The sequence below is a fragment of the Haliotis asinina genome, chromosome 2 (assembly GCF_037392515.1).
Source record: "Haliotis asinina isolate JCU_RB_2024 chromosome 2, JCU_Hal_asi_v2, whole genome shotgun sequence".
In the NCBI taxonomy this organism is placed as follows: Eukaryota; Metazoa; Mollusca; class Gastropoda; order Lepetellida; family Haliotidae; genus Haliotis; species Haliotis asinina.
In genome coordinates this window covers 47,697,593-47,716,919 of record NC_090281.1, presented here as the reverse complement: position 1 = coordinate 47,716,919, position 19,327 = coordinate 47,697,593, and the positions used below count along the sequence as shown (strand labels likewise).

The window sequence follows — 19,327 nt, the reverse complement described above, 5'->3', positions numbered from 1 at the left end:
GTGAGGCGTAAGGTGCTTTTGAGAGGCCGGGCCGAACAGAGACTCAACACTTTTGGTCGAGGCTATGTTTGAAAGACAGGCAATTCACTATAAGGGACCGGTTATCTTTACATGTTGCATTTTGTAACACTACAGCGTGATGTTTAGGTAGATATGACACCAATATATGGGTTTAAATACACTTCAAGATCCAATCTGAGAGATGAAAGATGCTTCTGACGGAGCTTGCATGCAAAGCCGGACCGAACGCTTGTGATATGTTGAGACTATATAGAAAAAGAGTGCTGCTCTTTGAGGAAACGTGTTTGCACATGCTCTGCTAAGTGTTATTTAGGTAGATAGTATTGCATTTTGTCTGTCATGTGTAAATTAAGCATTTGCATACTCGGAGGCTATTGGATTTTTGCTGGATTTATGCTTTTTAAAATACAGTGGCAACACATACGATTTTTGCGCGTGCGAATGCATTTTTCCATTTTTTATCCTTTACAACATATTACAAAATTACACATATTTATAATCATGTCACAGTTGCCCACTGGCTCTCGCCAATGCCCGCTCCTCTTTAACATAAACATCCTCTGCTGATTAAGCATGAGACAATAAAGGTTAATTAGGAAACCCCAACTGTTTTAATCAAGGAAAGAAAAGCTGTAAAAACACTGTCACTTCCTGCCCAGAACCCCAGGATGTCACACCTCACGCGCTGAGAGAAGTAAGTAACCTTTTCACACAGACATATCAAGGACAACACATAACAGCAAGACAATGTATTTTATCTGGGACTCTCGGTATGTTATCAATTTTTGTTTTTCATCGTTAACTATACATTTTCAACCAAACAATACTTGGAATTCTAGCTACCCAAATGCGCACATTTCGTTTTAATATTCTGCAATCGATTTGTAGTAGTACCCGGTGGCCCGGCCCGACTTTTCTTGGCCCGACGTTTAGGCCATCCCGTGACTGATGGGATTAAGCAAGGCTGTTGTTTGTCATCCAATCTGTTTTCGATGTATTTATATGGTTTGGCGTTAATTAAGCTATCCATTAAGTGAACTTCATTGTGGAAGAGACATTGACTCTATAAACATTTCATTCCTTTTGTAGGCTGATGACATCGTGACCACTCATTGTGACCAACGGAGAAAAGTTAGAAAGGTTACTAGACTGTCTACACCAGTGGTCTAACAATGGGAAATTAACAGTGAACGGACAATATGCACCGCAGAACCGCATAAACGTCCAGTGATATCCAGTTCAAGTGTGATTATTGTCCAGAATATACATATTTTGGAATGTGGATGAATGAATGTTGTCATACAGTAATACAGTTAAAGAGATGTGGAAGCAGCACAAAAATGTTACTCTCATGTATTCAACGATAACGGAAAGTTAAATGGAAATAATGTAAGACCAAATAGGACGTACATGGAAAATATCCAAACTTCACACAATGTGAAGTTTTTCCCCCATCACAACAATGAAGTTTATTAGCCTAATTAGACTGTGGAAACGTGCTACTGGGAAGTGTCAGGTAAACATACCGGTATGTTTGGTCAAACCATTGATGATGACTTGGAGATTTTATGTGCGTTATTGGCGCATTGTTCACATAATGACCCCGCCGTGATGTTTCTGGAGTCTTGCTGGAGCTCAGGTTTCAAATGACTGTGATCTCCGGCAATCTTGTGGACCTGCTTTGGTGATTTTATGCGCGCTTTCCGACATTTTCGTTAAGTTCATCACAAATGCGTCAATCACTCATTGACATCGTTGTAAATGAGACTCCGTCATTAAAACTGCTCATTTCGATCTTTGATTACGTTAAATCGAACTTTTTGATAACAGTGAACAATTCTCAGCTGTAAACGAAATTTCAACCGATCCGAGAGGCACGTCTACTTGGTTTAATAGTAGGTATTGATATGAGGGTCTATGCAGAATTCATCTACATTTCATCTGGTGGGGGGGGGGGGGGGGGGGATTTCGTTTACAGGTTTGCACAAACCTGAAATCGGGACAGTCGTTGTGAAAAATGAAAGCTCTGTGTTCTCACAATCTACTGTCATTAAGTTTTGTCTCCTGCTTTGCCTAGTTTCCGAGTTACAACACTTGTTTTCATAGACGATTCTGTCAAAATCACTTGGTGTCTCTAGGTTGTAATCCGTGTTAGGTGGTATAAACCTACATGTTATTTGTCATCATTCACTTGATGCTCAGTTAATGAATTTATAACAGGTATAATTAGTGGTAACGCCACTTAGATTACCCGACAAGGTCCTCATTTGGCATTTCTTGTGTCTGGATCGATCAAAGGATTAACCGATAACACGCTGATTGATTAATTACTTTTATGCGGATTTAAATGTGTATTTGTCGAAAGGTAGTGTTTATGTATGTACATTTACTAATCTGCACTGCATACACTCTGTCGTGTCTGTGTCTATGTAAAAACAACACCATTCTCTCAAAGGATTAACCGCCAATACATTGACTGATTGCTCATTATTAGCTAACTAAATTACTTTTTAAAAGAAAGCCGCACATTCTGCAATTAGGTGCCAGGTGTGCTATCTTGGTTGACCAATGAGACTATACAGCAATGTGAAATACCTGAAACAAAACATCACGTTTTCGTACATATTAGACTGTTAAAAGACACTTCACCTGGGAAATCTGCAGATGAATCATATATCACTCGTTTTTGTGGATATTGATGGATACATTCCTCGAACAAAGTAATAGCCTGACATTGCTCCTATAACTTTAATTTGTTTTAATTTTAATATTTGCATTTTGTTTTAAGTTGTAGTAGCTGTCAATAGAATCATTATTTTCGTCGTGAAGTGTAATGATGCAGACGACATACACTAGGGCGTGCGTGCGAATTATGATTCATATAGGCAAACTAATAAAATGCCTAGATATTACATTTCTGTTGTACATTCGCAGCTAAACTAGATTACTGTTTGTCTCTTCATGATGCAATTGTTGTGAGGCGATTTACACGATTGTACTACCATACATCGTTCGATGTTCTCTTTAATGGAAAGAAAGATAAGTTAATCATATTCTAATGATGGTGAAAAACAAAACGAGTCAACTGCAAACCACATCGTGCAAGCGTGTGTCCTTCAGTGGATCCTCAGAAACACAATGGCTGTGTTTGTCATTTTCTGATGAGAAAGAACCTATGCTCCTGGGATGAAGACTGGATTTGCTGCAGTCCATTTTTTCCAATCGTGCGAGTAATGTCCTCTGGAGCACAAAGAGTTCCCAGCGCAACGAACATCGTAAACTCCGCCGGAAGTTTATGACAAAAAATCTGAAGAAAGTGTTCGTAGGTTTTCAAATATTGTTACAACGGTTGTAAAATTTATGACAAAAGTCTTGATCGATCAACAAAAGTATTCATAGCGCAACGAATGCTGTGAGAACGTGGCGTGAAACGGTCATTTTCGCCTTAAAATGTTACGGGTAATGATGACATCAGAGGTGATAGCGTTCCAAGGTTTATTCATGTGACTTAGATTCAAAGAAACATTTCAGTTCAATACATCAAGATATCAAATAATCATACAGTATTACAACTGACTGACGTAAGCATTAACCTGTTTTGAACATTACATGAATAAAGCATTTGAATTAAATTATATATGCAAACAAGAACACAGAAAATAATCATAAGGTACAGTGTTACAGATAACTGATGTGCACATTAAATATATAAAAAAATACTTATCATATGTTGGACACTATATATTTACACATTTTTATGTAATACCTTACTGGAACATGTTTTCAGGTTTACAGACTAGCACACACAATACGTAACACACGAAATACGTCATAATACTCAAAACATCAAGACATGTCTGACAGTGTATTTTAATGCAATGCCTTACTGGAACATGTTTGTAGGTCTACAAAACGGCACACACATTATATAACATACGAAACATTCGATCACACATTAGATTCCTATTGGTAACCTGAGCTTAAAGTAATGAACATTAACTAGTACACGTATCGTAGATGTTTTACGGTACTGCATTTACGCACCACTGTACTACTTTTAATAAAAGCTCTTATCAACCTGAATATACATAATAGTTTTACATTGGTGTAAGTGTACAATGGTTTCGGAGGCTCAACCCTTCCTAAAAGATTTTAACAATTTCACAATACATTGAACAATAACTAAATCAATGAACGTACGCCTGTAGCTGAACATATACAATAACATACATGATTTGAATTCAGGATAATGATGACATCGGAGTTGCTAGTGTTCCAAGACTTATTCAGATGTAGAGTGACTTAACAGCGATAATGATGATTTGGAGTTAAACGTTGGCCGAGGTCGCCGGTTGGGTATGTGGGAGCGAGAGAAATAACTAACACGTCTATGAAAAGGAGTAAATCACCATACCCCAAAAACTATAAATGATGGGGCGTTAACCCAAATGGGATTTGGAATAAGATTTAGGGAAGATGAAGTGAGAAATACATTAAGTCGAGGTTATGAAGGGAAAGAGGAAAAACCGACAGTATTTGTTATTGTTTGACTGTCAAACTGTATCTGCCTATATATCGGAAGAACAGGTAGCAATTGTAAATTATTCTCACCGTTATACCTTTGGTAATACATGGATTGCCCCTGATTGATACAATATTCCCATAAATTGCCTAAAGTATGTTGAACTGTAACCAGACGGTGGTAATAAAAACAAATGTAGGAAAAAAGGGGAAACAAAGAAAGCACGAAAAATACGTAAGGGAAAAAACCCCGAAAGAAACAAACAGAAAGAAATAGGTGTATGCAGCATATTTTTATGAAGTTGTAAGTATAATTGTCAAGAACCTAGAAGCTGTATTACCATCAGTATCAGGAGAATGTTGTCGACCACTTAGGACATAGAAAACCCAGATCTGAAGAAAGAACACAAGCATTACCAAGAACAAACTGACATCGCCTATATCAAGTGTCGAGTTAAGATGAGAAAGCAAGCCTATTCTTCTGCCCATGACAGCCAATACAAATTGTTGCCACTGCAATGTCTGACGCAGCAGTGTTTGGACGCCATATTCAGACACGCGGTTGCTTCTACCACTTGACACAAAGTACTTGGGGAGAGGTCCAGAACCTTGGCAAAAGCAGATGACTCTCACTAAAGACTGAAGACTGAAGAACATGTGCCAGAGATGAGTCAACAGTGACATTTCCATCCGAGAGTTCCTCTATGCAAGGGGCCAGAATATCAGACCTTCTAGAATTACCTGCCAGTGTATGACTTAGCAGAAAAGTATGCTGACATGAGCTTCATTTAAATGCGTTAAATTGTCCTTCGTCTGGTACAAAAGTTTGCTTATTATAACGTGGAATTAGACTCATGCTTAATAAAGTATGAAAACAGTATTTTGCTTCCCTTTTCTTTGTTTCCTAGCAGTGTTTTTGCCTTTTCCTTTTTCCTAAAAAAAGACGCAAAGGCTGCCGTTTCATTTAGCCAAAGGCATTTCAGATTGAACGACGATTTCCTTGTGGGATTAGCATTAAGCGTATCGGTCAGAGTGTCAGTGGTCAGTCATCTATTGTTTACATAAACATCATATCATAGTAATATCATATCATATCTATCATAGTTATTATGTGTGAAATACTGATGAAATATTTGCATTGTAACAATACAAAACAGGTTTGCCCCAAAAGCAAAAAATAAAAATAAAAATACAAACAATAAAAAATAAAAACAATATAAAAAAGAAAATGATTGATCTACGAGAATGTTCACAAAATGTGTACGTAATATAATACTCTTCTATACTGAACCAATTTGATTAGTTTCGTACGTAATGATACGAAGTTTGATACGTTGCATCCATATATTACTTATAAATGAAGTATGAAAACCTGTCTAGGAAGGACAGTAAAACAACTAGACTATCACAGATTTATATTCTAAAGCTAGCAGAGGAATGTGAAACATTTTAACCATACATGCCACGACAATATAAAAACAGGCTATAGAATGACAGCAACTGTAGGTAGATAACCCAAAACAATTATGATATCTGTGAACGTCTGAATACCGAATCAATCTGACGTTTCATCTTTTTCTACTTGTTGATTAATATATAACTACAACACTATAGGACTCATAATACATCTTTGTTTTAGACCATTAGAACAATCAAATATATATGAGTAGTTACAATTACTTCCGGCACGTGAAGCTACGTTTGCATAAACACATGTTCTCCTAATCGCCTTGAGACTCTTACCCTTAATTTCTACTCTATTTAATATTTGCAATTTCTTGGGGCGATTAACAGTGCTAAATCTATAAATGGTGTAAATAATTTACCATTTTTTCTTCTTTACACATTTCTCAAAAAGAGCATTTAAAAGGAATACACCGTCAGTTGTGGAATAACCTTGCCTAAAATCTGCCTTTCACGGTTTATTAGAAATCTGTGCCGAAATCCTAAATGTTTTCCATATTATTGAGGTAAATAGTTTTCCAAAAGCAATAGTTAGAAAACTACAGTATATATAGTGAGTGAGTGAGTGAGTTAATATGCTGAGGGGAAAAATAAGGGATCACATGAAAGGGCAAGTGTTCCTTCATTTTTGTCCAGGTTTCTTGACAAGCTTTCTATCGCATTACTTGTGAAAAACTTGGATAAAAAATAAGGGAACAATTGTGCTTTTATGTGACCCCTTATTTCCCCCTCAGTATACTTAACGTACAATCGGCAATATTTCAGCCTTAACGTGACGAGAACAAAGTTAACTATTACAAACAACATGTACATATTTTAAAACCTGTATGAAGGGCAGCAAGACAACTAGATTATCACAGTTCGACTAGCGTGTGAAGTTAAAACTAAGAGCACAATTTGGACAATGCGTAATGTAAAATGAGGCTATAGGTCGCCGACAACTGAATGTTTGAATATGAAAGCAAACAACAAAAATGACATCAAATGAAAACAGATGCTATGTTGTAAAACATCCAGACAAAGCAGCAAGAATCTTGAATAATGACTCGTATTTCTGTATTGAACGATGTCTGGTCAAGTGAATTCGAATTCAGTCAAAATCGTTTTGGTCAGTCAGTTCATGACATGACTGAAATGTGACCCCGTGAAACAGGAGAGAGTGTATGATGAAGAGAAGCCGAGTCGATTTGACTACCGGGAAACCTGATGATTGTGTATCTGTGACAATTCCCATAGGGGGGTAGGGGGGTAGGGGGGATCCGCGCAATATATTAACCGTGATAATGGACAGAAACGAGAATGGCATGTACGCAGTTGCTACCAAGAGCGGCATTCTCAAAGGGTACTACTCTCGTAATCAGTTTCACACTGCCCCGACAACCACTGACATCAACAAACTCACTTGTGTTTTCTCACGAGAAACAGTTTCCATATCATTCATATCTGGTAGGCAGGGTTTGCCAAGCGTGACTGTTCCTGGCTTGAAAGGTACCAGAAAAATAGGGGTAAGTGTTCTAGGGCCAAGCTGAAATATATTGCTTAAGCTGTTGTAACAAGTAATGATGGCATGTGCAAAGACCTGCCCTTGCACGTATGTGCTATGAATAAGGAATGACGATTGTTATCTGACCATATGCATATATATGGTAGCATATATTGTGTAATCAGATATGAAGTATCATCGATGATATATGAAATATCAGAATGTCACCAACGAACAACCATTGCAGTCAGATAGGGCCAAGTTTTAGTTATTTCATGAACTGACTGACAATACGGTCTGACTACAACGTATACAACATACACACAATCCACAACACCAAGGCTCTCCCTTGGTGGGGAGGAGAGAAGAAGAAGAAGAGGGGCCACTTGACTGAGGTCACTGAGGTCAGATTTATCAATATGACTATCTGAGCTTGTGGATGAATGCACTGGGCGGACCTATAGAGCGCATAAGGCAAGCACACATACGCTCAACATTTTTAGTAGGTTTGACAACCTTTCATCTTTCTCTTTAGAGTCAACGTGTGATGTACAACTTTAATGTTCCCCAAACACCCTCGGTGCCCAGTACTTAGGGTGTATTTCTGTTTACAGAAGATACGGCCCACTACAGCTCTTATTCAGTGTAATACTGACAAACGTTATGGAAAACAGCTTCTTTAATTTCGTGATGTCCTTATCCATACCGTTTGTCAATATGGTAATTCCTAACTTTTTAAATTCCCTCAGTCACGAAATACAAAGAACTGTTATCCATAAAGTGTCTGTCCAAGAACTACTCGACTGTTCGACCTCTGGTCTGTGAAATAGTGGTGTAAATAAGTACTGGTACTGCCGCTTTATGCACAAGAGGATACAAAAAGCTGAAGACTTTGTTCTTTGCGAAGATTTAACAAGACAATTGGACGGACTTCTGTTTGAGAAGTACCCACCCCACACCAGCCAATAGGTACTGTAACACTGAGGTGGTTGCTTGGTGAATACTCTCACTTTGGGCAGAGCTTCACCCGATAAACTGAAAAAGGTTAAACTGAGACCCGTTACATTATTGTATTCCGGAGCGGTATTAAAAAAAGCAACATACTGCTTGTGTACCAATCCACAAGGTGCAGTCGGCCTGCCCATTCCCAGAGAGAGTGGGACATGCCTTTCCTGGACACGTTATGCTCACATTATTGTATTCCGGAGCGGTATTCAAAAAAGCAACATACTGCTTGTGTACCAATCCACAAGGTGCAATCGGCCTGCCCATTTCCAGAGAGAGTGGGACATGCCTTTCCTGGACACGTTATGCTCACATTATTGTATTCCGGAGCGGTATTCAAAAAAGCAACATACTGCTTGTGTACCAATCCACAAGGTGCAATCGGCCTGCCCATTTCCAGAGAGAGTGGGACATGCCTTTCCTGGACACGTTATGCTCACATTATTGTATTCCGGAGCGGTATTCAAAAAAGCAACATACTGCTTGTGTACCAATCCACAAGGTGCAATCGGCCTGCCCATTTCCAGAGAGAGTGGGACATGCCTTTCCTGGACACGTTATGCTCACATTATTGTATTCCGGAGCGGTACTGAAAAAAGCAACATATTACCCTTGTAAAAATCCGGCTGCACTTACATGTTTGGACATATATTTTTTTAAAACTCATTATAGTACATGCGTACTCGAAGATAGTAGGTAATCCTCTTAAAATGCTTTTCTCAACACTTCCGTCATCAGGACATTCTTAAGTTTGATGATTATAATGGACACACATCCGGGTTAACATTTGTTTTCACTGTATACAGTCACGTACTCCTGCCGAAAACTGACTTAAAAGGGTTTCGTGGGATTTTTACAAAGGCCACTTTTCCACCATGGTACAATGTCTGGTATTGTTTTCGAGTGATTTTCAATGTTGTTCAGCTTTCTACAAATGTCACATAAAGCCCCATGTTCATAGTAGTGTTCTGCGAAAGGATGTCCTCCTGGATCCATATAGAGATACTCTTCTGCTTGATAATAATATCCTTCTTTGCGTTTAAGGATTTCGACATACTTATCGGTATTGTTGTGCAGAAACCATAGATGTTCAGCCAAATGCTTTGGGGACTTGAAGTCGTCGACGTTGATGTATGTACCAGGTGGTGCATCTCGGCTGTAGTTTCCACCACCGCGAACCACCGTCACAAGGTCAAGGTTAAAGTTGTTGAAAAACTTCTCAGTTATATAATCCTTACAATAATTGTTTTCAAATCCCAGATAAAATTTGTAGGTTTCGTTAAGATATTTTAGCCAGTCATTATTTTGTTCTCTGCGAAATGTCATTTTTCCACAAAGACCATATATATCCACTGGTATGTGTTTTTGCAATTCCTTCCCATACGCTAGTCTTTTGCTCCAGTCAAGGCAATTACTGACCATCCATGCTACCAACTTTGTCTTCTTTTTGACAATAGCTGAGTAGTTCTTGTCGGGTACTGTGACTCTTTTCTTCAGCAATGCATATGGTCTGAATATGTCAGTATCATGCCGGAAACTCATTGTCCAGTTGAAAGCAGATGACCATGGTTGTTTGTAATAATCTCGGCCATACGCATCCAGATAAGGTGCCTCGTTGTTATGGAAAATCCACACTTGACCTGTTTTTCTAGGTGGAAGGGTTCCCTTTATGTATTGGGAGTTAAATATCACTGCATCACTGCTTTGCAGAAATGATCTATTCCGAGTCTGGAAACATTGGGATTCAGGGCAAGCACTTACAGGAACTCGGCCATTCAGGTTTGTGGGTAAATACCTGGGGGTAAAGTACCAAAGGATTGTCTTGGGAACAGTTTTGGTAATTTTCTGTTGACCTTTTTGGAATGGTTGTATAGATTGTGTAGAACGTGTATTCAAACTTGAAAACAAATCAGGTATATAAAGGTTATCACTCTGTAATGTGACATGTAGTATATAGAGGCACGCCAGAACCACTCCAACGGTAGCCAGGAGCTCCAACTTGTGTTTTCTGAAACATCAAAAACAGTGAATTAGATCAGAGATGTTAGTTTCATTCCAACTTGACTTCTCTTGTGCATCAAAACATGGCCGTGCCCGCTGTGTTATATGTTTGAAGGTTTTACATAAGTTTCTACCCTGCAGACAACCTTTGGATACATAGATCAGTATTCTATAACTGTTGACCTTGACGCTAACAGATTCACAAAATTTCACTGAGATATCAGTGGTTGTAGTTTTGCACAGGTAAATATTCGAACCTGTCTTTGTAACTGCATATTGTCCAGTTTCAAACAAATGCTTATTCGACGGATATCGAAATCAGGTTAGAGCTGTTTAAATTATTGTTATGATTGAGAGAGTCACTTACTGGTCCGTTATCCAATACCTATCGATTGAAAACGTTTTCAATATCTCGTCCAAGTCTGTATCACAGTCTTACCAAGATATTGTGTTCCTTCAGCCGAGTCATAAATGCAGCATCTATAAATTCCCCTCCAGGGAAACTCACTGCAGGGTTTGGGTTACTGAGTAAACATACCAACCTCCCACAGACCAACTTTAATCGCCTGTTGAATTTGTATTTCACTGCATCAGTTATACACGTAGCAGCCTATGTGACACTGTGATTGTGCTTAAGGGTTTCTTGTAAAACAAGGATCGTATCCTTTGCCTGAAACGACACATGATTTCGGTTTCAAATACTCTTTTGAACTCGAGACAGAGTGATGAGATAACAAAGCATTTTGTATTGCTTTTCACAAGAAAGAAGATGAAGATTTGCGAAAATACATTTTGTGAAGTTCATAGTTACAATTCTTTTGCACATTTTGTAATGTTGATATTTACAAAGCTAGTAATTGTCATTGTTTTTCTGATAAATGTACTGATGATTTTACCACTATTTCTTTCAGTTTCTCTTTTCCCAAAGGATCCATAATTTCAATTATTTCAATGTTCTCCAATGTAAGTGCCGGGGGGGGGGGGGTTGTTTTATTTGAGTACACGATACATCTTGGATACATCTGCAGGAACGTGGGGTAGTTTAATGTTATCCATTAATGTTTTATAGTAATGCAAATGCATCTGATGGGTCAAGAGATAGCATGCATGTTGTATTTTAATACAATTCAATGAGCATAACTTGTATTGTTCATAATTTCCCTTATTAAAGTCATTTTATTGTCGATAAATGTTTTTGAAAGCTGATGTAACGCCACTTTCTTCAGAGTATATAGGTTAGTTTAACGGTGTACTAGTGTGGGTGTTTCTGTTACATAGCATAGATTCAAGTTGAGACACATGCATTGTCTTCGTGTAAAATAAATTCAATAAACTACGTTGCATTCTCTATAGATAGGCGCCCCTAAACCAAACGCGTCAACATCAACTCAATCTTCATTCTAAACATGAATACTGACATGTCTCTTCACCGCACATAAGATCGAACCTGCTGAATTAAGTCACTAAGTTTTTTCTGTTTTCTACTCAAAAGATTGAATTTAGTTAGGTGTACAGTATATTCTATCGTGTACCTGAAGCAACCCCCTGGGAGTATACCAAGTGTGTGCATGTTTACACTTTTTCAACTGTTCTCAAATCTGAGAAAAGCAAAGTTCATAATCTTCAGCCAAGTTCACTCAAATGCGTAATAAATATAGGGACCTAGCGGTCTGTGTTGTTATTGCAACAAGTTTTGTCTGCCTTGCATGTGATATATAAACAGTGTACAAATGGTATGTTATTCAAACTGTACACACAGTCGCACACGTTTCCTAACCTGTATACATATTACACAGGTTCGATCTTGGTTACAAACAACTTGATGAAGTTAAAATTGACATCATAAACTTTATTGTCAAGTTGAGATAAAAAGAAGTCGAAATACAAGATCTCCGCCTTTTTTGGAAGATCAGTCACAGCAAAACGTAAGATAGAAAAATCAATTTTATTTTGCGTATTGAAACAATGCTAGTACCACCCACATGCCCAGATGCAAAGGATCAATGTTATCCATCTTACAGTTATATATTACTGATTATTATCTTTCACAACATGTTACGTTTGGTGAAGAAAAAGCAGAAATTTGATGTTGATTTTGTTGATGGCGATGTTGTGCTGGACGGAGGGAGTTGACCGTGTGATGTACTTCACCAAGTCTGCCCAGAGTCGGTCATTTGTAGAGAAGTTATCTTAGAAACCACTACATCGTGTATGTATGCAGTGCATGGAACAGAAGGGCGATCCCATCGATTTCTTCCCCTGGGTGAAGTCGGCTGGTCTTGAACATTGGCCATAGGTATTATGCTTTCAACCCTTTTTTGAATAGGCCCATATACAGCGTATAGGAGAAAACACGCCTCCGAGGTTTTACATTGTCTACCAAAAACCGAGGAGACGTGTTTTCTCTACCGTCCATGATGGGTAATTAAAATGTAGATAATCATTTAATGAAGCTACATAACAATAACTGAAGCGCGCGTAAAATCAATTTAATGACAGTAACTATAAGTAGATAATTTAACCCCCTCCACCTTCGTCGGCCCGGTGGCCGTGTGGTACAGCGCTTGTCTGCTGATAAGAGAACTGCGATTTTAATCCCGCTTCGAAAAACCTTTTGTATTGTGAGTTTAATCTTGAACGATATTTTTCAGTTGATTTCAAACACTGATGTATCATTTGAATGTTGATATTCATATAAAGTTAGGAAAAGTAAACCCTGGGAAGCGGTCTTACTAACGGAAAGTAAAACCTGTCTCTCCAAAGCAAAAACCTCAAATGCAGTTATACTGGGGAAACAAGAGATGACCTAATATATAGTGAGATGCACACTTTAGGTTTATATCCCAGGAGAATTCCTGCAAGAAACCTGGTCTTAGTTTTTCGAAGCTCTCTAAGATAGTGGTAAGTAAATGTTAATCTATGACACTTACGACTATATTAGCGCTAAGAGAGCTTCGCAAATCTAGGCCCCGATCTGTCCTTTTGTTAAAGTCAATGAATGTATTTATGTTATAGAGTAACAATGTGGAATATGTTTTGTACAGTTTTTACATTCTATATTGTTTGAAATAAAGATCATTCATACATTTCATTCACTGTATAAAATTCATCTGGCAAAGGTAAACACACCTCAGATAGGCTCCTTTCAATAACCATAAATTAAACCCTATCGCTTCCCTCTCGGCTTGTCAAAACAACTATCGCTGCACACCCATCAGTATAGCCACCGGCCAGGACTTCCTGGTCAGTATCCCATTATCTTCTGGCTAAGATCGTGAGCACGGCTCACTCCATTGTTTAAAGTTGTCTGAATTACCTTTGCCAGTCTCAGTGACATTACACAAGCCTACGGCATAAATAGGCCACACTACTGCAGTGTTCATTTAGCTTTAACCAAAAGAGTTATTGTGAAACATTGCCGCGGGTCTTACCCCAACAGGTTTGACTGCATGTTCCTTGCACATGAATACAGGGTATCGTCCCCTCATTTTCACTCTTGAACTGCAGTCAGACTTGTTGGTCATATTTTGATATTGTTCAGGTAAGACCTTGCATTCTGTATTTTTTGTTTATGTATTACTTGACTTACGTTTCATTTATGAAACGTTACTAAGTTGATGTTGGACTTACTATTTGTACTTGAACTATTTTGAACTTATATCTGATTAAATTTATAACTCTCATTGTATTACTTGAATACGTATGATTAAAACATTCACTGGTAACGTTTATGTAATGTGTACGCTTAATAAGTTATATCCTATTCTATTGTAAGTCATGATATGAAATATTAGACCCTATATTGTATATGTAACTTACTATTATGTTACTCTTGATGTTATTCAGGTACTTCTATCTATATAATAGTAAATCATACAGATATAAAAGTAATCTACAACGATGTTATCATTTCTTTTTTTCAATTGCAGACGATATTAATAATCCACTGATTATTAATATATATTGATGTTATCAATTCTTGCCTTTTTCAATAAATACTCTTGAACTGCAGTCAGACTTGTTGGTCATATTTTGATATTGTCCAGTTTTAGATAACTTGTGAGATACAGGCAAACAGCCCGATCTCATTTACATCACTGAAGTTTCTTTCACTTTCGACAGCAATGTGATGGGCAGGATTCGGGAAAAGCGTGTTAAGTATGAAATGTTTCGCTTGCATCCCCAGTATACTGTCAAGCTTCAGTTGTGGTCGGTGCCCTTGGTGTGGTACCTCCCGATCTCTTGGCGCTGATAAAGAGAGTGCCCGGGTTCTCTACCGGGAGCACAGCACTTCTGACACTCTGGGTAATACAGAAGCCTGCAGTGTTGGGGAGTCAACATACTTTCCAGAAAGTTCGTGGTGGTTTCAACTAGCCAGCGTTTCCTGGGATAGGTCCCATTCGCTGTCTGGGCTGCGTGTAGAGGGGGCAATGACCCTGAGCTAATGATGAACCTTACCAGCCTGATTGTAACAGGATCACCCGAACCCTCTCTGCTGCATATTATCTTTAATCTATTACACATAAACGACTGGTAGTTACTAATTGTAACCGGTCCAGGAAATACACCGAAGTAACTAGATCATGATCAAAACATTTTAATTGAAAACATATTGCTTTTTTAGACTACTCATCTTAGTTATGCATAACTTTATTCGTAGTTCAAGTATGACTCAACTCTCGAGAAATTCCGTAACAGCAACTGGTGAGGTTGTACGAGGTCTCTCCCAGAAGACGTCCTGCGTGCACGACTGTGGGAACAGAGAGAGACACTGTGGGTGGGATGAATAAAGCTAGGTAAGTAAGAAAGACTTAAGGGGATGGGGGGTGGGGTAATAACCGTTTTACTCAACACCCAGTTAGTGACTGAGATGAAATAAGGTCTACCACTGTTATGTGGTTTCAAAAATATTTAATTCCTTTGATCAAATTTATCCGTTCACATTTACATATAGCACGATTTTAGGGGATTTGCAAACAGGCAGAATTGCCAATGTTGATGCATCCCCTGAATAACACAGAACATACAATCTTTAATGAAAGGAAAACAAAGCTCATAGTCACATTGTTCGTGTTGGGTACCAAGGGAAGTGTCCTGGAGTTTGAAAATGTGAAAAAGACAATATCAGTACGATATCAATAGAATAGTTTAATATCTGGTCTTTGAATGACATTTATGAGTGATATACAGTTTATTATCGTTGTTAGATTTGATTTAGTAGTGAATCGGTTTGTTGATGTAACTGTGGACTAATGTCGCTAGGTTATTAGTTTCGCTATCATTCAGTCGACTATCAACGAGTAGAATATTTTTTGCATCAAATCTATCCATGTGGAAATACTATTCTTTCTCATTTCTTACCTAAGGATGAAGTCACAGATGTACCCTCACTGTTTTCACGACAATGCCTTTGGAATTAAAATCCGCCCTGTTTAATTTCTTATTCCGTAAATTATACACGAGGACATAGCTTTTCAAGTCTCCGTTCATATAAAAATCGCTATAAACATAAGAGACTAATAAACATGAAACCAGTTTTGACTTGTCTATGCATAATTGATCGAAATTTCTCTTGTGTGGTAAAATATTCGAATACTGATTGAGTGACAATCCGGTCTTTGCCTGGATGTCAAGAAACGTTCCAGTCGGTTGCCTCTGAGGTGTTCATATGCCACATACATCGTTGTACCATTAATGTAATGTTATCTCTCAAAACGCGTATATGCCAAAACATCTTCAGCCCACTACCTTATCCATATAGTCTGGGTTAAAATGATACCGATGAATCACTGTCTAACTTCAAATGGGTTCATAATCAAGCACTCACTTCAACGCAGAATGTAAATTAATGAAAACATCAGTCCTGCACTGGGAAAAAGGGTTTCATAACGTCTGTCTACAAATTAAAAAAAAAAACTTACTTAGCGAAAATGATCGGAAGTTCGAAATTTTAGCAAGTATATATTATATTGATGCAGAAAATTAGGCATGATGATTCAACACTGAGAGATGGATTTTTCAAAATGCTATAAGTGGTTGTTTTGGAAGCAGTTTGAATTGATGACATCCACGTTTGCTGTTCGATACCATATAATTTACTTTTGATTACAGTTTTACGCTAAAATACACTTTGAAACTCATCCTAAGGTCGTCGAAAATTCTCTCAAAATAGTTTATATCCATTTATGTTCACATTTGCAAAATATATATCATCGCTGAATATCAATATCAATATATATATCGATGCTAAGTTCAAAATATATATGATATTGATATTCAACGATGATATATATTTTGCAAATATGAACATAAATGGATATAAACTATTTTGAGAGAATTTTCGACGACCTTAGAATATATAAGCATTAATACACACGATTTATGCGATTTTCCGGTTACAACTTTAGCCCCCAAACATACCATTCTGCGTTTCGCCATTTAGCATAAAGTTAGGTGTAATTTTCCTGAGTGGTGCTAAATATCTCAGAAAGTGTAGATGAACATTTTAAATACAGGAAGGCAAGAGGAATCATATAAAAGGACAGACAAGTTCACTTGAATTAATTGGTGAACAAGATTTACTTATACCAACGCCGATTCGGCCCCATGCATCACATAATACAAAGTTTCAATGAAGCATGTGTCGTCATCGATGGTTACTATGATACAGATGATACCTCTATCATCCAAGTATCCAAGTAAACATAAATAAAGAGTTAAGGCTTGGTGTGTCTAACAAGACATTTGTACAGATATCGAACAGTTATGTGAAGGTTATTTGATGATAAAATCGAGAACGGATTTAACTATTTTCTGCTTTTCACAGTTAGTAAGTTCTTTGTTTCCGTTAATAATCCGCCTATTATACTTATCCGCGTTGAGGTTGCTACAAACAATTGGACCGGTAGTCAAACTGGGAGTAGTCATAATGGGAATGAACCATTTGGGTTACATCAGTGGATCAGTATCCGTGATAAAATGCGTGTTATATGTATCATGAATACGCATCGGATATACGATGTGGTAAAATATCATGTCTTTACTTACTTGAATCATTGCCAAAACACGTTAAAATACGTCAAATGAGTTTGTTGGTGAGTGCTTCAAATATGGAAATAAACTGATAAATATATAAACTGTCTTCTCATTTGGCATGTTTCTCTTCCGCACATTAGGGATTATCCTCTTCTAACAACTGGTTGATCGTTTATTGTACTTATAAACCTTTATTAATTGGCAAAATGAAACTAGTCTCAGGACGCCGATATGTTTTTTTCACTTAAACATCAAGTTTGGTCGAAAGATCGGCGTTATCGCTGGTAGGAAACGTGGTTATGACGTTTACAATGAGAGTGGAGTCTTTGTGATTTTTGCAACGGAATGATTATAAGTGTGAACCGTCTTACAAATGTAAGCCATTGGGTCGTGTTATAAATGTAGGCTGTTGGGCAGTGTGTTACGGATCTGATGTGATATACGGTGTTGTTTGATCAAGTTGTTCAGTGAACTTCAAATCTAATACCGTTACTGATGAATTTTTTTATTTGTATTGATGGCTCCTGTCACCTTGTTTCAGAGGCCGTTTCAGCACCTGACTGAGTCATCCTGGATGTATAAAGGCCCGTAATGGATGCAATCCTTCACCTCTACCGTGCGGACGTGATGATGCTTCCTCGCTCTGCTCCCTGGGCATTGTAAGCTGACTGGTGTTCATTGTCCGCAGATTCCAGGATGCATGATTGTGGGGAGACCGACTTTACGTTAGTTTGAACTAATGAAGATATCCCATTGGACAGTGTATGCAGGACAGTGTATCCGTGTCTGACGGACTCTCACCTTTGTTGTGTCTCTTTATCTGTGATCCGAGTCGATGCACTCTTGCAATGTAATGTTCAAAATATACCTGCTTGCTCTCGAGGCGCCGTAGACATGACCCTGTATTTCGAGTATGTTGGACTTGATAAATACTTTATGTTCGTATGAGCGAAGCGAAATAGAACACATTTTATTATTGATGTCTTCACTTGTCCTGAAGCGTGGACAGTGTCGCTCTGGTACACGTACATAAGGTTTGATTGCTCTATTGATGCGTTTCCTGTATCCTCTCTATACAACATCTGTCCTTTTTTATCTAATTGGAGTAATTGTAGAGGCTAGTTATAATAGATGTCAACTTCTTTATGTTGCTCAAGGCACATCACCTTTCTTAATCCCCTCTCCTTCAGCCTTGCATTCATCTGTAAGACTCCTAAATGGCTTTCAGAGAGTACTAAAATAAGTCACAGTAAATTTAGGTTTTCGTGGTATAACAATATTTATGTTGATGTTTTTCGGAAGGCGTGTTAATCTTTTGAGCAGAGAAGTGTCCGTGTTTCGGGTGGGTTGTCGGTTAAATCCCATTTTTAAACTTTCCAAACATACCTACATTCCAGTGTGTCTACAAAAATTACTGTAGGCCGAATGGGAAATGACTTTGACCTTTAAAATAATGAAACAATCCATTCACCGGCCACTGAATGATATGACTAGGAGGTTAGGAGTTAGGAGAAAAGGTAACTTAAATTAAACGACATCATGGTGTTTGTGATAAGGAACCGCCAGTTAAAGTTAATATGGTAGATTTCAAATATGAATGAATTCAGCACCTCGCAAGCAGGAGGACAACCAATATTCTTTGCTGAGTGCCGCTATATTCCCTTAACGTCAGACGGCAAACTACAACATGCTCTCCCATGACGGGAGTAAATACTGGATTATGATTGGTTAATCAAAGTCACTCAGAGTTATGTAATCACGTTATAGAACTCTGATTTTCTAATACAGCACGTGGTG

At 38.0% G+C, this 19,327-nt stretch overlaps 1 protein-coding gene across 1 annotated transcript; it reads right to left on the bottom strand.

Moving 5' to 3' along the window:
* Window positions 1–9,325: 9,325 nt before the first annotated feature.
* Window positions 9,326–18,099, bottom strand: LOC137271850 (glycoprotein 3-alpha-L-fucosyltransferase A-like). Its single transcript, XM_067804243.1, has 2 exons — window positions 18,062–18,099; window positions 9,326–10,502 (listed from the first exon to the last, which is right to left on the bottom strand). Exons 1-2 carry the CDS (start codon window positions 18,097–18,099, stop codon window positions 9,326–9,328), a joined length of 1,215 nt encoding a protein of 404 aa, XP_067660344.1.
* Between the last annotated feature and the right edge of the window lie 1,228 nt (window positions 18,100–19,327).

Bases quoted from the DNA above. Each gene is read 5' to 3' on its own strand.
- LOC137271850 (XM_067804243.1), bottom strand. From the start codon at position 18,099: ATGACTCAGTCAGGTGCTGAAACGGCCTCTGAAACAAG. The intron at 10,503-18,061 runs GTGACAGGAGCC...TTGATGTTTCAG, and splicing joins GAAACGGCCTCTGAAACAAG to AAAACACAAGTTGGAGCTCC.